Consider the following 27,766-nt stretch of genomic DNA (forward strand, 5'->3'; position numbering starts at 1 on the left):
CCCTTAGACCCAGCCATGCACAGGACAAAGTCATCTATGGCCGTGCCCTGCTTCTCTCGCAAGGTGTAATTTCCTCTTTTTGAACAGGAAAAGGGGGGCTGGAAACAGCCGGGGAAGTACTGGGTGACATAAGTGTGACCCGGTAGGTCTTTCACTCTGCCCAGAAGGCCAGACTGAGTCATGAGCATTGTCCTTCTGTTAGGGGAAAAGGCTGTCCTAGAGCTATTTCCATGCAGGCTTCGTGGACTCCACCCCCACCCCAGGCCAAAGCCAAAGACACCGGGAACTACAGATCCCATCACCACCCAAGGGAAGGGGGCTGGGACCTGAGGGTGGGGTTCAGCAGCCAGGTTGGTATAAAGCCAGACACGTGGGCTTTGGAGGGGTCCCCCATTTTGGCTCCCCGCCAGCTCGCAGCCCGGCCAGCTCTGAGAGTGCCTTCGGGTTTCCAGGTCGGCGGATCGGGGAGGACGCAGTAAAGACTTTATTTCCCTATTTTCTCCCTGAGTTGTACATTTTCCTTATTTCCTTTTCCCTTGTAAATAAACCTTTTATGAACCTTTTGTGTGTGTCTGTAGTGGAGTGTTAATAAGTCCCTTTTAAGCGCGGAGGTGAGGAACTGTTGTAGAGCAACCCCGATACAAAACGGGGTGCCTGACTGTGGGTCCTCACCCGCGCGCTTAAAGGGACTTATCAATGCTCCACTGCAGGCACACGCGAAAGGTTAATAAAAGGTTTATTGACAAGGGAAGGGGAAATGAGGAAATGTACAGCTCAGGGAGAAAAGTGGGAGACAAAGTTTTAAATGAGTCCTACCCGATCCCCCCATCTGGAATCCCAAAATGGCACCCTGAGAGCTGGCCGAGAGCCAGGAGCCGTGAAGCCAGGAGGCGAGCGACAGTGAACCACCCCAAGGCCCACGTGTTTGGTTTTTATACCCAACCTGGCTGCCCAACTCCACCCTCAGGTCCCAGCCACCTTCCCTTTGGTGGTGACGGGATTTGTCTTTCCCAATGTCTTGATGGCTTTAGTCTGGAGTGGGGGTGGGGTCCACGAAGCCTGCATGGGATTAACTCAGGACATCATTTCCCCCTAACAGACCCACAGCCAGGAACCCGTTCAATATCGGGGCTGCCCCATAACACTTACGTGGAGTGTTCCAGATGGCCCTTAAGAGACCAGGCCGGGCAGGGCCCAGACACCGGCCCCCCAGTGCTGGGGCCCCCCATGGTGGGAGGGCTGCCTTTTATAAGGGGGAAGGAATGTGAGGGGAGCGCAGGGCTTCAAGTCTGCAGGCCCAACAGGGGCCTGCGTCCAGGTGACATGAGTCCAGGTGTTCGACTGCCCCCGCAGGGAGATTTCTCAGCAATCACTGATGTCTGTTTCCGATGCCGCCATCAACCCCAGAAGGACACGGAGAATTTTATTAGGGGTGTAACAATCCATTTTTCAAGGTCCCAGGAATGCAGGTGGGACCAGTTAAAGGTTAATCATGGGGGTGAGGGAAGAGAGATTACAGAATGGTTAGTTTAATTCTGCTTAATCCTCATTTTCAGTCTAGGGGAGTTTTGTTGTTGCGAAACGGGATGTGCCTACATTCTGACGTTAGCACCCCAGGCCTGCGAAGGAGCTCTTGACCCCTCTTTGCGGGCAGCCGGGGAGGGCAGCGCGCGTGCCCCTGCTGCAGACACTGGCTCTGAAGACATTACCATGTTTGTGTAAAAAGTATCTTTTATCCTTTCCCAATCGCCAACCATTATACAAAAATTAAAACACACGCTCATAGGCACCCCCCCTTCCCGGAACACCCCACCCCCAAGCAGCCATAAAAACGTTGTTCCCAAGATTGACTCTGGAAAGCTTTCAAAATACCATCAAGGCAGACGGAGGTCTGAGTAATGGACTAGGTATATGAGGTCCTTTTCTTAAGGTGTTTCATTCAATTATTAAGTAACAGCTCCCTCTTCATAGGCCTCTCTGAGTTCTTTAGAGCAACGATACAAAATTTCTATTTAAAATCTTTGAAAGTAGGGCTCATGCACTTTTTGTTTTTCTTGTTTTGAGTTTGCCTTGAAGAAAGGTGCCGCCAACCCTGCTGGGGTGGGGTGGGATCTGTAGGCGGGCCCTTCTGCCTGGAGCCCTGTCCCTGCTAGCACCTCCACTGGAGTCTTCATACCTATTATCTAATACTTCTCCTGTCCTCATGGGATCCTGGAGATTACACAGCCCAATCCCCTTATTTTGCAAATGGAGAAACTGAGGCTGAGTGGTTGTGCAAAGTACCAGGACCACCCAGAGAAATGGCAGTCATGCCTGAGTCCCTATTCTGTACTGTTTGCTACATGACATTTGAGAACTTTCCACAGCTTCAAAGCACGCACCCCCCCCCCTTCACAGGAATAGTGGTCACATATAGGGCGTTTAGAATCAGTATACATTGTGCTTTCTAAATCGTTAAATTGGATCTCTAGGGTTTTTATGCCTGTTTCTCCTCAAGACCTAGAAGCACTTTTGCATCTGTTCCCTAACTTTGTTTTAAAATCTTAAAATATGGCACTGAGATTTTATGCTATTCCTTCACACAAATGACTCCTCTGTGTCTTAGTTGCCTGGCTGACACTAGCATGATTTCCATGTGCGGGTCTGCTATCTTCCCTGGACCTGAGGCGAGCTGGAGGAGGGGCTAGTGGAGTTCTCAATGTGGAGGCCAGAGAAAGCCACTTTGGAGGTGCCCAAGCTGCCTCCCTCCTCATCAGCCTGCTGTCCTTTTCTTTTCCCGAACCACTGGAAAATGCTGCTATGGACCCTGCCGGTGTCCTCATTCCCTCCCCATGCTCCCACCATGACCCCATTGAATTATTTCCCAGAAATCTGGCCGGGTCTTGGACCACCCCTCAGAACCTCAGGCGAACTTGCGCCCTGCTCCGGGAGCAGGAGCATTATAATGCAGGAGAGTAGAGGGAAAGGAAGGGCTTCTTCCTCCAAAGGTATCGCCCTGAACATGTAAACAGGCACTGAATGACACTACCATACTGTTCCCCACCTCCTCTTGGCATAGATGACATTTCCAGGAGAAGCCAATCACTGCAGGCGGAGAGACCCCTTGAAGAATCTGTTAGTCCAAGCGCATCAGATGTGTTCTGGACTCATCTGGCTAGATAACCATTCCCGAAGTCAACATCTGATCCGCAAGCGTCACTAGTATCGGAAGGAACATCTGCAGGACAGAGGCTCTCCTCAGAGGCCCCTGTCTCTTCTCCACTGGCCCACAGTGGGCTGGATTCTATTTCCTCAGGATCTTCTAGGTCGACTGTGTCTTCTGGCAGAGTTAACATCTGAGGGACTTCTGAGTCGTCCAGGACCCTCATACATACAGAATTTAAATTCACATTGAAGACAATTCTGTTCCCAGAACCCTCGGGGGAGCTGCTGGTCTCCTGGAGTAAGGGCTCCTGTAGCAGATTCCCAGAGCCCTCGGGGGTCCTGCCTGGGTATTCTGACCGCCGGGGGCTGGGCCCCAGGGCCATTAGTGGCTCAGTGTCATCCTCAGGCCCGGACATGTCAGGTTCCTCAGATTCCTCAGCATCTGGGTCTGTGTGGTCCTTTAAGGTCTCTGAGGAGGTGGATGCCAGACAGAGAAGCCGGCCTGTGAGCCCATGCATGGTGTAACCACCCTCACTGGCCCGGGGGGCTTCTTCAGTATCACTGTCACTGTCATCATAGTTATAGTCCCACACTTTCTTCTTTCTTTTGACAATAATGACCTCCACTTTGTCTATTGCTTCTGATGGTGGCAGGTTCAGAAATGTGCAGGATGACAAGTTATAAAAACTCTTTAAAAGAAAAAAAAAAACGGGTGGAGAGTTTACATCAATTTGGAGAGGTTTGCCTGTTTTTTTTTTTTGTTGTTGTTTATTTTTTTACATCATAAAACTTCATGAGATTAACCGCACAGTGGTGAGGGTGGTGACAACAGTTAGGCTAATAGTGACACTGTGATTACTATTTTACCTTCACAACCATTCCATGAAGTCAGCTTACTATTTTATCTCCACTTTATAGAAGGGAAGTTGAGACAGGGAGGTGAAGAAATTTGCTCAAAGTTCATGAAGAGTAAGCAGTGGAGGCAGGATCTCAAATTAGGCAGGGTGCTGGCCTGCCCATTCACACATTGGTAAGCAACATCAGCATTGCTCACCTTTCTAGTCTATACCTGTGCATAATTAAACAAACCTACTCTGCCCAGATATAGCCTTGGGATCTATTTCTATTGAGTTGTTCATCTTTGTTCTTATTGATTCATAGGAGTGTGTTTACAATCTGGATGGTAATTATTTGTTGATTTTTTATGTTACATATATTCCATCCCTCAGTCTGTGGTTTATCTTTTTACTTGCTTTATGGTGACATTTAAGGAAAAGAACTTCATTTTAACATAAGAAAATGTATCAATTTCTTCCTATGCCTTTTAATTTTTTGTGTCAGAATCTTCCTTACCCCTAAGTCATACAGAATCTCCTATATGGTCTTCTAAAATCTTGTCAATTTTGCCTTTCACATTATGGTCTTTAATAAACCTAGAACTGATATTTGTGTATGGCGTGAGGTAGGGATCCTATTTAATTTCCACATAGATACCATTTATTGACTAGTCAATCCACACCCCCTGCAATATCTACTCCCCTTTGTGTTGTCTGTTTCAGGGCTCACTTGAATAAATTTTCTTTAATGCTCTTCAATAAAATTTGAAATTTTCTCTACAAGGGGCTTGTAACATTTTCTGGTAGCTGTCTTCCTTAAATGTTTCAAAATATTATTATTACAATTGTAATGGCACTTAAAAAATACATGATTCCATTTAACTGTATGATTCCAAGTTCAAAATCAGTAAAATTAATCTTTTCTGTCCATAATCAAAATAGTGGCCACCCTAGGTGGGGGTAGTGACTAGATGGTGTCAGAAGAGACTCCTGGGGAAGGTGGTTCTCTTTCTTGATTTGGGCATTAGTTGGGTATGTTGAGTTTGTGCAAACTGACAGAGCATTGCACCATGATTTGTGTACTTAATTTCCTGAATGTTGAAGAGCAGCTTCATGTTCATTTTCTAGTTGGTTGTTTTTTAATCAATATAAAAATGCTTATGTTTTTCTTATCAAACAACTTCGTTAAACTTATTAGTCCTGATAATTTAACTCTAGATTCATGTGAAGTTTTTACTTAGCCAGTCATATCATCTATAAATTATCATTGTTTCTGCTCGCAATTCTTGGACTTTAAGCTCCATGAGGGCAGAGTTTTTGTTTGCTTTGTTCACTTAATAAATATTTGCTAAATGCAAAGGAAGTCATTAAAAATTTTAGTGTCTCTTCATGATTAATACACATACACAAACACACTAACTTAAGAGTGCTTTGTTTTACTATTCCTCATATTAAAAACAGAACAGAAATTTTTAATGGAGAAATACTGGGCAAACACAAGGCAACACCTGTGACTACTTAGGGTTAGCACAATAACAGGCATATCTATCATTGGTTTATCATTTGGGTTTAATTTAGGGAGACCTGGGAGGAGGGTTGTTAATGAGTTTAGGCCATTCAAGCAGATTTATCTAGGAGGGATGGGTGTATGGCCAAGGATCTTTATATCTTGACACTGCATGAGAAATATGAAGTGGACTATGATTTACCTAAGACATCATGGCCAAGCAATGCACAGCAGAGAGGAAGTGGTGAATAAAAGTTGAGATTAAAGTCATATGTGAACACTACCATAAAAGACTGTAGAAGATATTTTACACTGTTAGATTCAAAATAAATCATCCAATCTTATAAGACAGGGATCAGAATGAGGAGGGAACACGACAGAGTCATCTGCATCTCATCAGACATACCCAAATAACAGCTAGGTTTAAAAACCAACTGTAATTAAAATCTCCAAAGCACACCCCCCCTTCAAACAATTCCTCCAACTCAATCTGAAAACACAAGAAAAAGAAGAGTATGATTTCATCATCTGTGGAGGGATATTTAAATTTATGACTGTTAAAAAACCTAGAATAAGTTCAATCAGAAAAATAAGATATTTCTGAATGAATAATTTCAAAATGAAAGCAGAAAGAAGCAATGGGGGCAGGGAAAATGATAAATGATGGGAAAAAGCCATTGAGGCAAAAGACATGAGGATGTTTCAGGAATATGTATGATCCAGATGCAGACTTGGCAGAGGAGCTAAAAGCTCTGAGCAGTGTTTTCAAGAACCACAGAGAACAAATGAAGAGAAGCAAAGTGGCTGGTTTCACCAATCATACAAGTAACACAAAAGAGAACAGCTACAGGGGACTGTTTGTTATATATGTGATAAATGAATTAACATAGTAAAAACGACTGATTAGTGTCAGCAGAGCTTTGGAGAGATGTGCACACATACATTGCAATGGCATTAGAAGTTAGTTCTTCGCCGCTTTGCAAGATAAGTCCATTTTGTATATATGTCTCCCTGAAGTGATTCAAAATAAAAAGATAACTTGCATAAAAAGTCCACTGTGTTATTCATAATGGCCAAAGGAAGAAGGAAAAGAAAAGAAAAAGAACTCAATCCAAATGCCCAGATAAAGGGGAAAATGATGCGTTTACTCCAACGGAATACTATGGAATTATGAAAAATATATGGACAAAGAATAAAAAGAATACATGAAATGGAAAATATGTATTTATAGAGATGGAAGAATACCCAGAGTGATAAAACATTTTGGTGTTTTTAGATCAAGGGATCTTCTGTGAAATATTTAAGTATATCATGAAAATTCTTAACTTAAAAGAGAAAATTTTAAAAAGACATACCAAAACTTCGGGGAAATCATATTGTAAGCAAATATAACCAGTCCGTTTCAGTATTATTATGGTGCATAGGCCAATAACTGATATTAAAAACATAAAAAGTATTATTCCTCCTATTTTTCCAGATTCCGATGACTCTGTTGATGAAAAATTAAATGGTGTCATTTCAAAATAAATGTAATAAACGATGGCAAATGTGAATAAATGCACATTGGTCTGGTGGTGGATGGGGCTAGGCAAGGAAGCAAAAGTTGGAGAAACTTTTTAATATAAGAGAATGTAGCATATCCACGTACACATATTTTTGAAAAGTAAAATTTCTTTCAGTTTACAATCATGTTCCATCACTCCACTGTCCAATGTGGTAGCTATTAGCCACACATGACTATTTAAATAGAAATGATCAAAATTGAAAACAATCACTAGCTTCTTAGCTACATGAGCCACATCTCAAATGTAGTCAGTTAAGCACCAGGCAGGCAGATGCGGAGGGGGCGGGGGGCTTTGCTGGGAAAGTGATGGGGTCACTCTGAGGTTGGACCCAGGTCACTCCAGCACCCAAAATGAAAGCCCCGTAGAGCTCCCTTTGTCCTATGTTGCAGACCTCCTTAGTCTTTACCCAAAGCCCCTATTGGAAAATGATGACCTTCTGATTGACTTTTTTCCTTCAGTCCAGTGAATGGAGAAGAAATTCCTACTTGCCTCACTAAGACTTTCTAAAATTTTCAGGAAGATCTTTATTAATATTAATCTTGTAATCAGAGCCTTTGGGCAACAAAAGGAATAAGGATGGGTCACATATTTTAAAAGTCTTCTGGAAGATTAAAAATGTGAACCCAAGGTTAAGGCAAGAAACCCAACAAGGGCCCTTGTGCGACTGGACAGCACAGCGCTGAGGATACTGCTACTGAATAATCAATGGCAGTTACAGAACAGATCAATACAATTTTTTTTTTTACACATACAGAGTTTCCTCCACTGAAAAATAAACTGTGAACCAAGATGATGTCATAGGATACAGACCCAAGTGTCCCCAGCCTCGCCTGCCCCTCCAGCAATCCCCAGATCCAGAATTTCCATGTTAGACTCTGCTTTGAGGGACTATTAACCCAGACACCACCCTGACCGAAGATAGCAACCCCCCACCCTCCACCTGACAGCACCTTCACCCCACTCCTGCCATTTTCTCCATGGCACTTACCATCACTTAACGTATTATACTCTTACTTTTTAAAAATCTTTTTATCCCCTCTCGACTGCACTGGAAGTGCCACAAAATAAGAATTTCTTTTTATCATAACATTTTCTCTTTTGGCAAAACAGGTGGAGACCTAGTTAGTTCCTGAGAAAATAATCAGCAGTGAATGCTCCTAAACCTGATTAGCCAATCTCACCATCCCGGATGGCTCCCGGATGGCTCCCGGACTGCACTGTTTACTGCTCCGCTGCCGGAGCAGCACCAGGGCTTGCAGCCTCATCAGCAACCATCCTGTCTACCCTGGAGAGTATCCCTTTATGCATGAGCTGTCACTCCCCCTGCTTGGGGCCAGGTCACAACACCAAGGTAGGGGCAAGGTTTCACCCCAACACCCTGGGGGGCAAGAGCTCCTGGCAAGCCTGCCTCCTGCAGCATGTGGGATTGCGTTTCATGCTGACTCCTTGGGTAGGGCTTTAGGGGGATTTCAGACCTCATGAAGGTAGGTATCTGAAGGCACCTGTAGTGTGGTAATGAGAAAGTGACTGCACCCCAGAGTAGAGACAGGCCAACAGAAATCACCTCTGCAAGGCACCTTTGGGGGAAGGAATACTTTAGGGCTCTGTGCCATTCAGATTCTTGTCTTTAAATAGGTTCCCCCCCAACCCCCCCAGAGTAAAAGCAAACCATGCATTCTAAAAAACTGTCTTACCTGATGGGTCTTTAGGTAGAAGGAAGACACATTTGAAGGGCGATCTTATGGTTGGCGTTAGATTCATATCATTTTGCTCAAAAAAAACAGAGATACAGTAGTTTGTGTTTGGAATTAACTGGTCAATGACATGAGTGAAATTTCCAGTGTGGTTTCCATTTATTTGCAATGTGTGCTGTAAAAAAAAGCAAAAAACAGATCAATTTGACTCTGAGAGAGAATTTTACTGGGAGGCAGGCCCAAAGAATCTCTTTGGAGACTTATCTTCGAATCCTAAACATCATAGGCTGGCTTCATGCTCCTTGAAAAAAAAAGAAGGAAAGCAAATAAATAGCATAGGCTTACCAAAAAAAGTACTAAGTCAGCTGACACAATCCAATATTGTCCCCCCAATATTTTAAAGTATGAAATCTAGTCTAGCAACTTCATTTTACAAATGAGAAAAATTCCCAATGAGAAATAAAGCTGTTCACGGAGTCATCTTTTGCAGGATTATCTTATCTTGTGATAAGATAAGGAATTAAGAAAACAAATGTGTCACTAATGATACATATCTACCTTACATTTCAGATCAAATAGTCAAATGACTCAGTTGATTATAACAAAAGTCTGCAGAGCAGGCAGACTCCCCACCCCCGAGATGGGCACCAGCAGCTCAGAGAGGCTGAGTGGCTTCCCCCAAGCTGCTGTGTCAGAGGTGAGTCGAATCACTGGGCACCTGGTTGATGTCGGAGAACTGGTATTAAGATGTGATGCTGGTGTTGAGTCCTTGTCTGGCAGAACTGAGGCTGATGTCTAGTTCCCCTTCTTCCTCTTAAAACACCTTGCCTCTGCTTTCCCAGTGAGTTCTGATCCATTTGGGAATGAAAGTGATATGAAGGTTCTTCCATGAAAAACCACTTTGGCATTATGTTGTATGGCTTTCAAAATACATTCCCTTTTTTATTTTCTTAAAGATTTATTTATATTTATGCATACAAGAACTGGGGTATAGGCCAAAGGTGTGTGTGGTGGGAGGGTGAGAGGATTCACCAGGGACAGAGTGGGGAGCAGAACAGGAAGATCTACTGAAATTCACTGCTGAGGGGAGTTGGCGAGAGGGGAGAGGTCTGCTGCGTCATGCGGGTCAACTGCCTGGCCAGGGATCGAACTCGTGCTGCGATAACTTGATAGCATTGTATCTTTAACCCCTGCCACCAGGGAGGCCCTCAAAATACATTCTTACTAGCAATTTTATAAATCAGGATTTCTAGTGGTTCAAATGCAACCTTCTATAATGTTTTTCTGCAATTTTCTATTTGGAAGGAGAAATTATTGAAAAAAAGAAAAGAAAAGAAAAACAAGCCAACAACTCAGAGCTCAGCATGGCAAACAGTCAAAAAAGACCAAGGTGACCAAAGCAGAGGCAGTGGCATGTGGAAGGGTGCTTGCCTTGTGGTTGGAACGGCATCATGATGACTGAGAGTTAGAACATCTCACGTTGCCACAGTGTGATCCCGAGTGAGCCTGAGCTTGCTTCCTGTTTCATGCAGCAAATGGAAGCTCCCTCCTATACCTTTCTGTGCCTGTGTCCTCTGTCCCTCCTTCTCATCTCTTGTCTTGATCACTTCACTCCGGCTGCCTGTTGTTTCTCTAACCCAGTGGTCTCCCTCCAGCCTCAGCACCTCTGACTTCCTGTGCCCTCTGCCTGGAATGCCGCTGCCCTCCTGACATCTTGTGGGCTGGTGGCAGTTGCAAGGGTTTTACAACTGGCAAACGGCTATGCCAACGTCAGCTATTGTTACAGGAGGGTGCACTAGTGAGGAACACTTTGCATCCATTTCACTCATTCCAGCATTCTGGGGGATCAAGAGAACAAGTGATTGACAACCCAGATCCTGCGATACTTGGCTCACATGAGGTCCTGACCCTCAGGCCCCTCAGGGAGGCCAGGAGGGGACAGAATTTCCCTAAAGTGTGTGAAAGCTTCTATGTGTGGCCAAACCACTCCTTTTGAAGAAAGTCTCATCCTGGCATGCTGACACGCGCCTGTTCTCCCTGTACATGCCTCTCTCTTCCTTGTCTCCTTAGATGTGGCTCATTCTTTGAAAGAACACCACAATGCATTTCCGCCATGGATGAACTATGGAGATTTCTTTCTTACAGTCACACCACATTGGCCAAGACCTTTTAGTTTTCATTGTTCAAGTCACTACAGTTGTTTTTAAAAAACAAGAGAGTCAAATGTCTTCACTGCCAATCCAGACCTGTTCTGACCACCTACCTTCTTAACAATCCCCTCTGACTGTTCTTCCAAGACAAGTGGTGCGTTGTACCGTAATTCTGCGATGATTTTGGAAGCCATGGGTGGAATGTTCACGAGGACACTGATGTGGTCAGTGAAACCAATAATCTCAAACTCTGGTGGCTCCAAAGACACTGTTCAGAAAACAAAGTCAGAAGCAGACCGGGGGTCAGTCCCTGATGGTCTATAGGAGGCTCCCATTGGCATGAAAAAGCTAACTTCTTGACAGCCCTCTGTTCTAAAATATTTTCTGATGGGTGAAAAACTGAAAACAACAAAAGGGAAGTGATTTGCTTAATATTATCACAAGAAATGAAGGGCAGATTCTGGATGGAAGTCATTCCTTTCCCAATTTTCAGGCTGTATTCTGAACACAAAAGTAAAAATCACATTTTTCGTACATGACCACTGCAGAAATATCAGAAAATACAGAGAGGCAACAGTCCCTGAAAGTGGTTAATTCTCTTCTGTCTACACACTGGATGTGTGTAACTATACACACACATACGAACTGAACTGGTGTATACACAAATATATGTATTTCTAAACTAGAATGAAATCATTCTTACCCCCACTATTTTGCGAGGTATATATTTTCACTTAACTTATTTCATAAGCATATTAATGTATATTTAGCTATGCCAAGGGCTGGCTAACTATGCCTGTGGGTTGGATTCTTGTCCAACCTACAAGTTTTGAATAGTTTTTATTTTTGAAATTGTCTACAAATATAAAAAAGACCATATGAAGCCCACAATGTCTAAAGTGGTTCTTTTCTGGCCCTTTCCAGAAAGTCGGCCAATCTTTGTCACATTTTCTCACAGCTAATTCTGTTCCACTAAGTGGCTATCCTGTGATTTCACTGACTTACTGTTTTGAACACTCAACTTTTCTGAATAGAGTCTATGTACCAGTGAGTACTCTTGGAGGTAAACTTTTACATTTGCCCATTATGATTTTTTAGGATAAATGACTACAGAAGAATTCTGGAAAATTAAGATTTTTCATACATGCAAATACCTTCAGAAAGTCTGGGTCAAAGTCCACTCCCTGCATTTCCTCTAAAAGTAGGTATTTACACATTTTAAATATTTACCATTTTGAGTCTTGAAAAGTGCCCTGTCATTACTACTTAAATAGTAGTTATCCTTACAGTCTGGATGAGCTCTAAGGTCTCTTCTGCATGAACACACAGTGACACGTCTATTTGGACAATGATATAAAAATGCACAAAGCCAGTCTCAGGTATCTGAGTGGCAGCTCCAGTGCAAGTCAGCTGTCACTGTCACTTTGCTAAGCATGTATGTGGAAGTATTTAAGGGGGAGCCTGAAACCACATCTTCCTCTTGGAAGGAGGTTGTAAGTGAGGGCACAGAAGAAGTAAGGAATCTGGCGGCGCCACTGGCCATGTCCCTTGCATTATTAACACAAGTGCCTCTGGGGTGGTGTCATGGGGACAGAAGGAAAGGGCAGGTCCTTCCTGGGGGTCCAATCTTCCCCAGTCTGGGCCCTGGAGCTGGAAGCTGACATGTGCAGAGCTATTGGGCTACCTTGGGGAGGAGCCACAGCATTAAGGAAAACACTGGCCCAGTCATAGCAGCTCAGTTACGGGCCACCCGAACCCCAAGCCCCACTTCTTGCGGGCAGTGAAACAAACTGAGGTAGCAGCTCTCACTGCCAGGAACACCTGACCCATTCAAGGATGGGGGAATCATCTGCAAACATCACATGATCAGTCTACTTTTTGGATAAGAAAACTGGATGAGAAGCCGCAAAGCAACTTCTCCCCTGTTACAGAGCTAGGGAGTGGCAGCACCAGGTGGCGAAGCTGGTTTCGAGTCTAAAGCACCCGGGCTGGCCTTCCTATTTCGTGGAAGAGCTAACAGCCATGGCTCTGACAATGAGGACGATGAACAGACAGTGACTCACTTTTGGTTACCAGGTGGACCTGGCCCAAACAGGGGCCCAGCGTTGTGTTCCCATGGACGCCAACGACTTTGGGGACGTAGGTCTCACTCATATCCGTCCACACTTCTGAGACGTCGCAATATGATCTCGGGATGTTCTCACAGTTCTTAACACTCATCATCGCTTTGTCTTTACTTTGAGAGGAAAAGAAACGGTAAAGGAAAGTGTTAGAGCTTACATGACGAGAACACACTGGTGGAACCCTCACCCTGCCCTGCCCACCCCTCTCGCCCATCCCTTTCCCATGTCTGTATCGCTCTTCACACCATTTACCACCACCTGCCATGTGGTACTGCGATGTGTTTCTCCACATCGCCTCCACCTGTCAGAAGGTCTGCTCCAGGGTGCGGGCAGTTTGGTTTATGGGTGAACCCCTGGCTGTAGTTGGTGCTCAGTATTTGCTGGATGAATGAATGAACAAGTCTTGGGCTTTCCTGGTAGAGCCCCCAGATGTCCATGGGATAATCAGGAATGTCCTCCCTTAGGCCTCCCCCCTGGTCCCCTACTTTTTCTCAAACTCAGGCCCAGGTGGCCCAGTCCTAAGTCGGCTCCCAAGGGACAACACAGATAGCTGCCCTGGGCCTTCACAAAGATAGGTGGGTGATGCAGGTGACCATCTACTACTGAAAGAAACTCAAGACTTGGGCTTCCCCGGTGGCGCAGCGGTTGAGCGCTGGGTTGCGAAGCTGCGCGCGGCCTCTGCGGCGCCGGTTCGATCCCCGGCTGCTCCCCGGCCACTGGAGGAGGGTCCCGCATGGCGCGCAGACCTCTCCTGCCGCCCGCTGCTCCCCTCAGCAGTGTACTTCGGTCCTTCTGCCTGCTCTGCTCCCCGCTCTGGCTCTGGTGAATTCTCTCACCCTCCCGCGCTTCTGACTGTACCCAGTGCTTGTACAAATAAATAAAAATAAATGTTAAAAAAAAAAGTCTTAAAAAAAAAACAAAAAAACTCAAGACTTTAGCAGGCACCAAAGATGCCCATTACTGTGTCAGTCAGCAGCAGTCACAGATCTCAGTCCAACAGCCAACCAACGGACACTCGAGGGCTCCTGGGTCAACAGTCATGACTTGAAAGGTTGAGCATAAGCCTTGGGAAGAAGAGAGCCAGACTGGGCTCCAGTCATCTGTCACTCATTCCTGTAGCAACCCGTACACAGGAGGACTCGCTCAGGGAGGCTGAGGGCCACCACTGGTCTGTGCCAAGCCAGACTTTGGACGTGGGCCACACAGCTTTCTGAAGTGCCACATGCCTTCCTGAGTGAAGGAACACTGGCCGCCAGATCTTGGACTCCTGTCCTGGGAGAACAGTTCTTCTAAACATCCGGACTCACAAACTAAACAAATTATTGCAAACACCATACATCATAATTATTTTACTTCTGAGGCTTTGACCTGTAGAAATGGGATTTGGTTATAAATACAAACTTCATCAAAATAGCTCTGGGTTGGGCGCCTCCCCTGGTGGCGCAGGCAGCTGAGCGCAGCGCTATGAAGCTGTCTGCAGCCTCTGCAGCGCTGGTTTGATCACGGCCGGCCGGCCGGCCGGCGAGGGTCCCACATGGCACGGCAGACCTCTCCAGTCTCGCCCACTGCTCCCCTCAGCAGTGTATTTTGTCAGTCTGCCTGTTCTGTTCCCCACTCTGTCTCTGGTGAATCCTCTCACCCTCCTGTGCCTCTGGCCTGTGCCCCGGTTCTTGTATAAATAAATAAACAAATCTTAAAAAAAAAAAAAAGCTCTGCGTTGTTAAGATTTTCAATTTAATTAAAATGGAAGGGTGTTTTGTCTTTCGACTTTTAAAGTTCAGAATAAATGCACAATGGGCACGCACACACACAAGCTCTATCACAAACAAAACCACCTCCTCCCCATGGAACAAATGTTTAGCAAGAGATAAATGAAAAATAAATCAACCTCATGATTGTATACTGCAATGTATAGTGAGTTGGTACAGCTGAATGGCTTTTAAATTCCCATGACAGGATTGGTCGGAGCTTCCGTAATGTCATATTAAAAGTGCAAGCTTTATCTGAAGCACCTAAAGGAGGATGGGCAGGAAAAAAAAGAAACACCGTAATTTGGAATCCAGGGTTGTATCTTGGTCACTATTTAATCTGTCCCTTAGGATCTGGAGTCTACGTCCCCCGCAGAGGTTCCAGGAGCCCTGGGGTTTTAGAAAACAGGGAGGAAATATTTCTGTCATGAGAAATGAGCTCATTCAATTAATGAGCATCAAATTGCCAGAGCAGGCAAACAGGAAACAGGGACCCAACACCATGTAAAGAGTATTTGGCCTCACCCAACTCTCATGGACTCTGGGGACTATTGGATCAACAAAGTCTAGGTCCATCTAGATTGTTCCCAACTCCTAACTCTACCTCCTTTCTCCCTGAGCAGCTCAGCCTACTGCAAGTTTTGCCTCCTCTGAATTCTAGCTGCACTTAGAGGGCAGGTGGGGAATAATGGATGTACAAACTGGCCCTTTCTAGGCATAAACCCCTCAACAATGCTGAAGTAGGTGCTATTAATAGATCCATTTTACAGACCATGAAATTGAGAAACTGAGTTTTGCAATATTGTGAAACTGGGGTTTAGGGGTGGGGGAAAAAAGAGGGAGGGGACAGTGAACTCTATACTGCTTAGACCCGAGGCTCTAAAGTCATACTTGTCAATCATGCCTTATAAGGTTCAAGTGTTTAAGAACATTTAAATGTTAAGACCTGGGTTGGCTTCTAGGTTGCCAGCTCTTTATCCCCAGATGCTTGTCACAAGCCTGGGCACATATTTAATGCTTAGAGAACTTTTGTGGACATAGATCAGCAGGAGATTTAGTTATAAAAATTATTTCCCCTTATCTGATACCAGATACCAGGTGAGAGAATGCAAATTAAGGAGAAATTATTTCTGGATCATTTTTGTTTGCTATTGTCTGTCTCCTCATTCGTCATTAGTGAGATTATTAAGGGCTGAATTTTTTTTTAAAGGACTTAAATATTATGTCTAGTTTTAGTTTCTTAGAAAGCTTTGTGAGACAAATGTGAAAACCAGAATTGACTAATTTTACTCCTTTTATAGAGAAAGTATTTGATGGTGGATTCAAACAAAATGGGCAACAGATCTGGGATAAAAAATCAAATCTCCCCCATTTTAGTCTTCTGGATGGTGGTCCCCCTCTCTGACTGACCCTTCTACAAAATTTAGTCCAGCCAAGAAAATCTCTTACCAGGCAAGACACATGAAACACCCAACAGGAGGCTGATGGACACTAGGAAGAAGAAAATCAAGTTAGACCAGCATCACCCTTCCTTTGGGTTCCATCTATAATTTCTTGGTCTTGACATTGGTGTACACACACAGAATTGGATCGAGATTGTCTTGTGCTAAAAAAATGCTCAGCTAAATGGTCCTCATTGAGTTGACATTGGTATCCGTGGCACATGGGTTAAGGATTTCATTCCGAGTGGGCCCAAAATCAGGTCCCCTGGGGAGCTGGGACTTACAACAAGATTGGCTGGTGGAGGGAGTGTTTCGAGAAGCAGAGATCTGGAATAATTCTCAGGAAAGGGACAAAGATGTTGCTAATTAATAAACTTTCCAGATAAAGGCATTTGCCATGCGTGGTGGGAGAGCTGTGTTGGTGATGGGAACTGGGATGCTCATTTGTTTGTTTCTGGGTGTCACGATGACTTAGAGGGGTACTGGCATTTTTAGCATTTGTTTGTTGTACACTCCAGTACATACTCTGTCCTCTAAAGGGGAGAAGAGGTCCATGCATGGGCCCCCTGCTGATAAACTACGAAACAGATGACACAACTGAAGTAGACGTGGAAGAAAAGCTGAGAACAGGCATGAAAGAAACGGACTATAGAAATACTGCAGTCCTAAATAAAGTGGAGAAATCAAAGCTCAGGGAGCCTTTCTAGTCTGGCGATGTGATAGGAGATAAGGGGGTTGGCTACTTGTCAAATGTAGGGATAGAGGGATAAACTCCACTGTGGCGCTATTACGAGGATTTACTCTTCAAAATCACATGCAAGGATGTTTGCCATCACTATGTAGCCTTAAAGCATCAGCACAGGCTTCCCATTTCCCTTCCCTTGGGCTCCTGACATTGGGGGTCTGATTCTGGGCACTCTGGTCAGGGACACCCACTGGGGGCTCCTGAGCAGCATCTGCGTGATGGGGGTTTCCAGGGCTTGGCCCTGCAAGAACTATGATAAAAAGTAACACTTACCCAGGCCAGACAAAGTTTGCACTGTAGTTGCTGGGGCATTCTGGTTCCAAAGCATCTTTGTTATTTTGTAAGTCCTTTATTTACTTCCACATCTGAAAGGAAATCAGTATTAGGTGATCAAAAATTTGAAGAAGATAACTGAAAAGTAAGCAGAGAGCAAGACCAAGGCCAGGCCAGTGGGGATTCCTAGTTCCAGGCTGTGTCAACCTCCTGGGAGCAGCCTTGTCCCGGGGCAGCCTTATCTCAACTCTGAGAGCAATTCCCTACTGTGTCAGGTAACATTTTATTTTATTTTATTTTATTTTTTATTTAAAATTTTTTTCCAAATATATCTTGCCCTATTTTATTTTATTATTTTTTTTAAATTTTATAATCAGGTAACATTTTAAAATGTAACTTGTGAATAGGTAAGAGAGTCATTTGACTCTGAAATTTTGAACATGACAAGCTGTGAAGCATCTTTGCTCCTTCAGAAAATAACTTTCATCCTCCCTTGCGAGTCCTTCAAATACAGAAGGTCTTTGAATAACACAGCTTTGTTCATCAAGGTCTCATTCTGATGTTTATAAGAAATAAACAATTCCGGTGGGTGTTGAACAAAATGCTGTTATTGGAGGACCTGGTTTCTTTCTACATCATCATGCTTGATGTTGCTGTTTCCATGCAAATCAAAACCACAATGAGATGTTGCATCACATCTGATCAGAAAGCCCAGAAACAACAAGCTTTGTGCACTGCTGGTGGGAGGCAGACTCGCTCCACTGCTAAGGAAAACAGTATTGTGGTTTCTCAAAATATTAAACAGAGATCAAGCAATTCCACTCCTAGTATCTAACCCAAGAATACAAGAACACTAATTAGAAGGGATATCTGCACTCCTATATTCTTGAAGCACTATTTCCAACAGGCAAGTTCTGGAAACAACTAAGTGTCCAACAACAGATGAGTGGATAAAAAAGATGTGCTATATCCACAGGATGGAATATTACTCAGCTATAAAAAAGATGAACTCTTGCCATTTGCTATAACATGGATAGAACTGAGGGGATGATATTAAGCGAAAAAAGTTAGATGATTTTACTCATATGTAGAATAGAAAGGGACAGACAAAACCAAACCAAAACATACCTGATAATCTGACTATAGAATGAGGCTGTGAGAGGTGGAGGGGAACAAGGGGGCTGGGCGCCCTGGGACTAAGCTGGGGGATTACTGAGGCTTTGGTGGTGGATGTGCTGTGGTTACAAACATTTGAAGAGGTGTGAACTCCTGAAACACATATACTGTTAACATTACTTCAGTAAAACAACAACAAATTCTGAGTTTCCAAGAACTTACTAACGTTTAGTGAGAATTTACTATATACACATAAGCAAAAAACAAATACGTATTTTTATTTCCCCCCTTTTCCCCGTCCTGACCTTGCTTCTCATTTAAAAATATATTTGATAGACCCCTCGACAGCAGCATCGAAGAGAATTTCCTGCTGTTTTTTTTTTAAAGATTTATTTATTTATGCATATAAGAGCTGGGGTACAGGCCAGAAGTGTGGGGGTGAGAGGATTCACCAGAGACAGAGTGGGGAACAGAACAGGCAGACTGACTGAAATACACTGCTGAGGGGAGCAGCAGGCAAGCCAGGAGAGGTTTGCTGCGCCATGTGGGTAGCTCCCTAGCTGGCTGGGGATCGAACTCATACTGCAGTGGTTGCAGATAGCTTCATAGGTTGCATCTTAATTCCTTGCGCCGCCAGGGAGGCCCTGTTTTTTTTTTTTTTTTTAAGCAGTTGCATGGTCTACTCCATAGACAATATCATCATTTATATAATCACTCCCTACATGGACATCTGAGTGGCTTCCAACCTTTTCTGCAATGAATTATCTTGGATACACATCATTCTGCACCTGTGCAAGTGTAAACATAAGGATGATTTTCAGGAGTAGGACTGGGGGCAAAAGGGCAGACCAGTCAGGGTCCTGGTAGGAGATAGCATATTCAAGTTAGGATATTTTGAGGACTACTATTCACAAAGGTTAGAGCAGAATGGAGGCAAGCTACAGGGGAGAGCGGTGTAGCTAGTTGCAACATGGGGGTTGCACCACCTGGGGCTTGAGATGCAAGAGGAAGGTGCCACACTGGACTCTGGGGAGAATCCTGAATGAGGAGCCAGCCCGAGGTGACTGTGCAGGAACGGGGCTGAGAGACAAATAGGCCTCCCCATCTCTTCTCCCTGCTTTTACTAGGGGAACCATGTTAGCTGAACCCAACCAACCCATACAAGGCAGGACCTCACAGGGATGGTGGAGGCTAGGTCTGGGGGGCGGGGGAGGGTGTGGGCAGACAGAAGACCTAGGAGCTATGTGTTATTTTGATGGAAATCACACCTGGGCTGTCTGGTTGAAGGTGGGGTTCACCCCATCACCTCTTCACAGAGACCAGCTCTTAAAACTATTAAAAAATTAAAGACATATAAACTAGTGTTAACTCAACAAAAGAAACCCATCAATTCATCAAACTGCTGTCTTCGTGCTACTGTTCATTGGCATTTCTCTTATTCTGAGACAGAACAGGCTGGCATCTCAGTAAGTGGCATCTCCCTTCTTGCTCACTGCTACCTCTGCCCATTTTTCACTGAGTGTTGGCTCTTTGTCTTAGGGGCTTGCGGGAGCCTTTTAAGTCTGAGGGCAGCTGGCCCTTTGTGTAGTGAACCCCATCTTGGGTTTCGCCTTCCTTTTGTCCCCTTGATTTTCTTAATACAGTTTTTGTGTTTAACCACACGGATGTTTCTGAGTTTTATAATATCAGACTTAAGGGCATCTTTTTCTTTTAGCATCTGCATTTGGACTCATTAAGAAACTTTTACCCATTGGAAGAAAGGAATTCTTTAAGAATTTTAAGGAGCCCAAAATTGGTTTTGTTCCTTCTCACTTTCAGAGCTTTTGTCCCCATCCAAGCAAGTGGGTCCTAGAAAATTCTGGGTGTTTTTCTGTCCCTCAAATCCAGAAAACATCAAGCCCTGACTCAAGATATAAACTGACCATGAAGTAGCACACTGGAGTTCACAATAAAAAACTTCATGTAAAATGTTCCCAGGGCCTCCCTGGTGGCAGAAGGGTTAAGTCTTGGCACCATGAGTTCGATCCCTGGCCAGGGAGCTACCCACATGGTGCAGCAGACCTCTCCTATGTCCCGGCTGTTCCCCTCAGCAGTGTATTTCAGTAGATCTGCCTGCTCTGCTCCCCACTCTGTCTCTGGTGAATCCTCTCACCCCCCACACCTCTGGCCCAGCTCTTTATGCACAAATAAACAAAAATAAAATCTAAAAAAAATTCCTCCTGGCTGTCACAGTAGCTGGTCCCATGTAGGTATTCTAGAAAAATCTGAGAGCACCCAAGTCACAATTGCCATCCCAGCTGCAGACTCTACCACTCATGGGCTATCTGGGTGTCTCGCCACAACTTAGCCCATGACACCACACCCATCTAGAAACATCTATGAGATATCTTAGTGAGGTGGATGTCCTCTCCCACTGTTACTCTTGTTAGAGGTTTGCGTATCTGTGGGTATTTTCTGGATGCTGGACACACAGGCTGGAGAGAGCCACACGGGGTGTGTGGGGTGCTCCCTTACACTTCCACCCTGCGGTCTCTGGTTCCTGTGTTCACCTACCACTGCCCCCTTCCCCATCCCGCCACCCAGAGGGCAGTACATCTTCTAAATGCATTTTGGTACATTTCACATTTAGCAGTGAGAAGCACACACACAATCACACACACTCACACAATTAAAGTTCTGTCTTCCTGCCCTGGCCTAGGCCAGGGGATGACTCCTTTCCTTCTTTGTTCCTTTGACCCTTATTCTACTTCTAACCAGATGTCCGATAAATAGATTGCTGGTTGCTGGGAAGACCTAATTTTCCCTCTTGGCATCCTGCCTAGAATCGTTCAACTAGCTCCTTAAAATTTTCCCTGATTACAAATGGGCCAGTCTCCTGTCTCCTGGTGCCTCTCCTCTCTGTGTCAGGGTCAATTCCAGTCTGTCCCCCACCCCCACTGTGCCTAGCAGAGCCCCAGGCTTACTCAGTTTATTGCTCTCCTGGGGCCATCCTGAAATCCTTACTCATTTGCCCTTGAATTTGTGTTTAATTATTGAAACCTGATGGGACAACCGGACACCCTCTGGGCGCTGTGTCTCTGGGCGCCCTTGGTCTTGCTCCCCTCTCCTGTGGCCTGGGGTCCAGCCCTCCCTGGCCTTGCTCTCTTCCCCACCATGATTGTTGATGCCCTTTTGTGGGGCAGCAGCGGGTCACGTCTCACAGGGCAGAGAGTCCCTTGGGGCACTGATGCCCCTCTTGTGTCCGTGCAGGGAGGGTTGAAGCTGGGCAGGGTATAAACTGTCCCTGCCAGCCCCTGGCAGTGCCGGGCCGCACCAAGGGGGCAGGTGAAGGTAACATCTAGTTCAGCCTTGACCTAGGTACCTAGCACATCCGGGAGCAGAGGTTTAGAGACCTTGGATGTTGCCAGCATGTTGTGGATTGGAGTGGCAGGCCCTTGAAAAGGGGTGACTAAGAGTTGGATCCCCCAGAGCCCACCCAGCAGGAGCAGGATTCTGGTATCCTTCAGGACCAAGTGCATGCATGCTCCAAGTTCCCAGGGTAGGGGGCCCCTGAAAATGTGGGGAGCTGTTCTGGTCTTGAAAATATCCCCTTGCATGAGGGAGCACTCCTTGGGCTAGCTATGGATTGTGGGGGACCCTCTTCCTCCTTGCAACCTTCTTAAGTCCAGCTTGAGTCTGGCCTTCTGGGTCCTTCCTGGCACTCTCCAGAAATGTGGGCCAATGGTAACATTCATGCTAATCACCTAAAACACTATTTTTTGATGCAGAATGACATTAAAAAGCAAGAAAAAACATGACAAGTTGAGAGACCGATTGTCAAAGAAAAGAAAAAATGTTCTATTTCAGTGCCTTCAGGGGTAGTTATGCCACCCCTGCCTTTATTTTGCTCTGGGCCTTGCTGTTCTCCCTGTGAGCTACTTTTCATTTATTTTTCCCTGAACTGAAAGCTCCTGGCCTCATTCACTGAAGGAATGAAAAGTCTTCGGGGACTTCAATCTCGCCTAGTTCCGATGTTAAATTATCATTCTGTAACCACAGTAAATCACACAAAGTAAAATGCAATTTTCATTCTTATTTTTGAACATCACTGAAATCAGAATGCCTTGCACAGAGGTATGATATGGGCTGATATTTTAGTTTTTTTAATTTTTTAAATTTATTTATATTTTACATCACTGTTCATTTTTAAACAATGTTTGCATCCCCCCCCCAAGTGTAGTAATTCCTTCACCATAGAAATTCCTCCTCCAAGGCACCCGTGCACCATCACTGCAGTCCCCTGCGCTCCTCTCTCCCTCCCGCTGACCCCTCTTAGTCCCCCTCCCCTGCAGCATATCTCTGGTTTATAACTGTCTGTTTGTTTTTGTTTTGTTTTGTTGTGTTTGTGGTGTTAATTATTTTTTTCCCAACGTTTTATTTGTTTCCCTATAGTCCTCCTATAAGTAAAACCATCTGATATTTTTCTATTTTCCAAGGATCAAATCAACAATCAGAATATCTATGTCATTGACTCTTCAGTAGATTGAAGCTTTATAAATGTAACAGGAAAATGAGTGTGAAATATGGGGCATCTCTGGTGGCGCAAGGGGTTAAGTCTCAGCACTCTGAAGCTATCCTCAGCCATTGCAGCACGAGTTAGATCCCTGGCAGGGAGCCACCCACATGGCGCAGCAGACCTCCCCTGTCTCCCTGCTGCTCCCCTCAGCAGTGTATATCAGTCAATCCGTCTGTTCTGCTCCCCACTGTCTCTGGTGAGTCCTCTCACCCTCCCGTGCCTCTGGCCTGCACCCCAGTTCTTGCATGCTTAAAGAAAAATAAATCTTAAAAAAAAAAGAAAATGAGTCAAATATGACTGTTGTGCTGATGGGAGGGATATAATTCACACTGTAGTTTCACTTTCAGGCAGTATTTCTGGGCTGGGGTTCTTTTTCTTATTTTCTATTTTTTAGACAAATCATCTGTCAGATGACAGGAACCAAATCTCAGTCTGATTTTCTTTAACTTTTAAATACATGAGAAACTTTAGAGCAAATATAGGTAAGAATAAGAGTTATGCATGATTTAAAATGGAAAAATCAGCCTGCCCACTACAGAAAAGTTGAAGTTGCTTCCTGAGAGAGCAGGTCAAATCTGAAGCAGGCCCGTTAGCTAGGGAAGTGCACGCGCTTGCCTTCCTTTTAAAAATCTCTTACTGAGGAAATGTTGGGTGACTTCATCTACCTTACCGGTCCAGGCTCACACTCCTACACACCTGGCCCACCACCAAAGCCCCAATAATCCTCCACCTTGGCCTTGTCCCCAAAATCAAATTTCCAGAATTGATTTTGGTTTGGCCTCTGAACCTGCCCCTTTGGCCCTGACCCCTGAACAGTAAGTAGGTGGGGGTGAGGGTGGCAGGGGTGGAGGGGCGAGCCTGGAGGGCTCCCAGCCCCGGAGCCTGCACCTGCCACCTCAGCCGGCTCACATGAAAGCACGAGTCACAGCCCCAAACAAGGAAATCAAACAAATAAGAAAAGAACAAAAGGAATTTCTCCATAAATCGGCCTGCTGAGGGCGGGGAGTCCTCACTGACTTCAGCAGTTGTTTTGCTGGGGCCGCAGCGGCGCGTGGAGGGGACCCCAGTCTCTCCTGCTGACCCTCCCGGAGCCCACCCCCCGCGTCGGACTCGGGGTGCCCTCGCTCGCCCCGCTCGTCCCAGGCGCGTCTGGAGGACGCAGGACACCCCGGCCCCGACCCACTCTCGCGCGGGAGGGGGGGCTGGTCAGTCCCGGGGTTCAGCTGGAGCCCCGACCCCCAGCCCCAGGGCGCTCCGCTTCTGCGAGGCGTCGAGAAACCCGACCGGACGGCGCGGGTGGGGGGTGCGCAGGGCCAGGAGCCGAGACTGGGGGCTCCGGCGGGGCGCTGAGCGCAGCACCCCCCGACAGGGCCCCGGCCAGCGCCTCTCGACGCCGCGCGGTCGCGGGGGGCTGGAGGCGCGCGGCTCCGGGAGCGGGGGGCAGCGGCGCGAGCCCGAGCCCCGCGGGGAGAGGTGGGGGGCGGGGTGTCCCGGGGGGGCGCGGGGCTGGGGGGTTCCGGGGAGCGGCTGCGGGGGGCGGCGTCGGCCCGGCGGTACCAGCGGCCCCCGCCCCTCGCGCCCGGGCGCCCCGCGTTACCTTGGCAGTGTCGCCGCGCCGCTTCCCTCCGGGGTGCCCGCCCGGGGTCCCCCACCTGGGGCCGGGGCTCGGCGTCCGCGGCCAGGGTGCTGGCGGGGGCGGCCCCTCGGGGGGCGGCCGGTCACCCCCTCGGCCGGCTCTCGCGGAGGCCGGCGCGGGGTCCACGCGGGCGACAGCGGGGGCCGCAGATCCCGGGGGGCGCCCCGGCCGGACGCAGGGTTCCCCCGCGGGGCGCAGAGCTGAGGGCGCAGGCCCAGCCCGAGCGCGGCCTCCTGAGGCTCCGCCAGCGCCGCCCGGCCTGGGGCGGGTTTCGGGGGACCCGGGGCGGGGACTGGGCGGAGACACCCGGCTTGTCATTCACTGATGTGGATCCAGTAGCGGGTTCCCTGGTTTCAGAGGAGAAGGGACGAGGGAGTCGGTCAACTGCTCTGTTTACTGCAGAATCTGGGGCTGGGACAGAGGCTGGCGCTAGAAGACGCTCAATAAAAATCTGTTGAATGAATGAATAAATGATGCCTGGATTCTCTCCGGGCCGCTCTGATCATAATTCTGCTACCACTGAGGCGTAAAGGTTGTCTAGGGCTCGGGTTCAAGCAGGCCTTGGTCAGTGTTGTCAGGATCAGTTCCCGCTCCCGGCTCCGTGGGTCGTTCCTGTTTGCCCGTCTTGCTCCAGTTCCCCGCTGATGAATGTGTTCAGGACAGGTGCAGAGGAAAGACAGTCCCTCCTTGCTTTGTTTCCTATTATTTACATCCTGTCAATTTCCAAAATAGACTATAACATGACTTTCAGTGAAATATAGGCATAGTTGAAACATTACAGTTACTACAAAGGGAATGCTGAAATTCTTTTGAAAAGCAGAAAATAAACTAGCCATCTAGGTTATTGCAACTGAGCGTTCAATCTCACCTTCGGGTTTCTGACTTCTGAGGAAAGAGAGGAAGAGTATGTTTACACTTTTTGTAGACGGAAAAAGGAATATTTTCATCCATCAAGTCAACTAACACAGGCTGATGGCCCTCTGCACAGCGGGCACGAGGGAATCCTAAGAATCAGCCTCACTTATTACCGTCAGGCTTCAAAAGATGCAGAATTCCTACCAGAACTATGAAAGCCATGGGAATTCATCCCTCGGTGTGGACTTCATAAGACATATTCAACATTGAAAATATTTCCAGCAGCAGTTTCCAGAGAAGTGGCAGAAATAGTCTCTGAAAGTAGGGGAAAGCAAATACAAAACTGTATGCACCCATTTATAGAAACATATATTAAAAATAAAAATCTATCAAACAGTTTAACTATGATTTTTTATTTCCCAGATTTTCTTGAGAACTCTAGAGCAACCACTAAAGGCATGCTAAAGAGAAGTACAATTGATATACTGAGGAGAGAAAATGGAATCATATACAGAGAAGGCAGAAAAAGAGTAGGAAATAAAAAAGAAATAAGTGCAATGAAGGAAACAGTTATGAATATGGTAGATATTAATCCAGCTCTAGCAATAATAACTAAGTATCAATCCTCTATATATGCCAATTAAAAGAGAGACCGAGTGTCTAAAAAACAAGACCCAACTATATGTTGCCTACAAGACACTCACTTTAAATATACAGCACATATAGTTTAACAGTGAAGGAACAAAGAAATATATGACACGCTAGCATTAATCAGAAGATATGGAATAGCTATATTAATTCTAGACAAGTAGACTTCAGAACTAAGAAAACAATCAGGTATAAAGAAGCATAATGTCTATGTTCTTAGCAACAAAGTGTCAAAATATGTGAGTCAAATATTGATGAACCCTATAGAGAAATAGAGAAATCCACGATTAAACTTGGAGACTTCAAAGCCCTTTTATCAGTAATTTACAGATCCAGAAGGCAGAAGGTCAGTAAAGATAGAGCTGACATTTAGAATACTTCATTGAACAGCAGCAGAGAACACATTCTTCTCAGGTTCACATGCAACGCTCACCAAAATAGACCACATGCCAAGTTGGAAAGAATGGAGTAGCACAAAGTATGTTATCAGATCACAGTGGAATTGAACTAGAAGTCAACAATAGATAGACAGAAAATTCCAAAAATATTTGGAGATTGAACAACACACAGCTTAGCTACTGTAGGAAACTAAAGGATAAAGAACATTATATATATATATAAATCAGACAGAATAAAAGAACTAATAAAAATTAGAATAGAAGTCAATAAAATTGAGAGCAGGATATCAACAAATCAAAAGTTTATTCTTTGACAATACAAATAAAATTGATAAACCTCTACTAACCAAGATAGTAGATGAAATGGACCAATTTCTTGAAAGACACAATCTACCAAAACTTATGCAAGAAAAGATAGATATTTGGAATCATCCTATTTCAGTTAAAAACATTGAATCAAGAATTGGCAACCTTCCAAAAAGAAAGCAAAAGGTCCAGATGGTTTCACTTGTTATTTTCCAAAATATTTAAGGAAGAGATAACAATTCTCTACAATGTGTCCCAGATAATTGAAGTAGATGGAATATTTCCTAACTCATTCTCTGGAGCCAGCATTATCCTAATACCAAAAACCAGACAAAGACAATACAAGGAAGGAAAAATACAGACCAATATCTCTCATGACCACAGAAGCACAAATCCTCAATAAAACATTAGCAAATAAAACCAACCATGCATGGGCCTCCCCTGGTGGCGCAGTGGTTGAGCGCTGGGCTGCAAAGCTGCCCGCAGCCTCTACAGTGCCGGTTCCATCCCTGGGGGTCCACATGGAGCGCAGACCTCTCCTGCCTCACCTGCTGCTCCCCTCAGCAGTGTATTTCGTCAGTCTGCCTGCTCTGCTCCCCGCTCTGGCTCTGGTGAATTCTCTCACCCTCCCGTGCTTCTGACTGTACCCAGTGCTTGTATAAATAAATAAATAAATAAATAAATCTTAAAAAAAAAAAAAAAAACCAACTGTGTATAAAAACCCATAAACAAGTGAGATTTATTCCAGTTTTGCAAAACTCATTTAACCTTTAAGAATCAGTCATATTAAAAGGCAAGGAAATGGAATTTCCCCAATAATCATCAGGGAAACACAGCCCATTAGCTTCTTAATTTTAGGATTTCTGACCCTGCCGTACAGAAAGACAATAAATGTGTGTTGGTTTAAGCCATAAGGATTGTGATAATTTCTTATAGCTGCAATAGGCAACTGATACAGAGAGATGGAGTCCAGAGTAAAAGCAGAGGATTGGAAAGGAGAAAAAGCAATTCTGGAATTTTTGTTG

The 27,766-nt window shown here is 45.4% G+C and overlaps 1 protein-coding gene across 2 annotated transcripts; it reads right to left on the bottom strand.

The window, feature by feature from the left end:
- Positions 1–1,030: 1,030 nt before the first annotated feature.
- Positions 1,031–24,574, bottom strand: IFNAR2 (interferon alpha and beta receptor subunit 2). 2 transcript variants are annotated; one of them, XM_037525019.2, is made up of 9 exons: positions 24,496–24,574; positions 17,228–17,319; positions 16,217–16,258; positions 14,908–15,031; positions 12,960–13,132; positions 11,010–11,164; positions 8,747–8,921; positions 6,843–6,976; positions 1,032–3,833 (listed from the first exon to the last, which is right to left on the bottom strand). In XM_037525019.2, exons 2-9 carry the CDS (start codon positions 17,280–17,282, stop codon positions 3,147–3,149), a joined length of 1,545 nt encoding a protein of 514 aa, XP_037380916.1. In that variant the 5' UTR covers positions 17,283–17,319; positions 24,496–24,574; the 3' UTR covers positions 1,032–3,146. The 2 variants fall into 2 exon arrangements, with proteins under 2 accessions (XP_037380917.1, XP_037380916.1); XM_037525020.2 differs by lacking the exons at positions 14,908–15,031; positions 17,228–17,319; positions 24,496–24,574 and having other exon boundaries at positions 1,031–3,833; positions 16,217–16,257.
- Between the last annotated feature and the right edge of the window lie 3,192 nt (positions 24,575–27,766).

The sequence above is a fragment of the Talpa occidentalis genome, unplaced genomic scaffold (assembly GCF_014898055.3).
Source record: "Talpa occidentalis isolate TD23 unplaced genomic scaffold, MPIMG_talOcc4v2.1 talOcc4.4, whole genome shotgun sequence".
NCBI classification, from domain to species: Eukaryota; Metazoa; Chordata; class Mammalia; order Eulipotyphla; family Talpidae; genus Talpa; species Talpa occidentalis.

Bases quoted from the DNA above. Each gene is read 5' to 3' on its own strand.
- IFNAR2 (XM_037525019.2), bottom strand. From the start codon at position 17,282: ATGCTTTGGAACCAGAATGCCCCAGCAACTACAGTGCAAACTTTGTCT. The intron at 15,032-16,216 runs GTAAGAGATTTT...ATCCTCCTTTAG, and splicing joins TGTTTCATGTGTCTTGCCTG to GTGCTTCAGATAAAGCTTGC. The intron at 8,922-11,009 runs GTAGGTGGTCAG...TTTTTTTTACAG, and splicing joins CAGAGGGGATTGTTAAGAAG to CACACATTGCAAATAAATGG.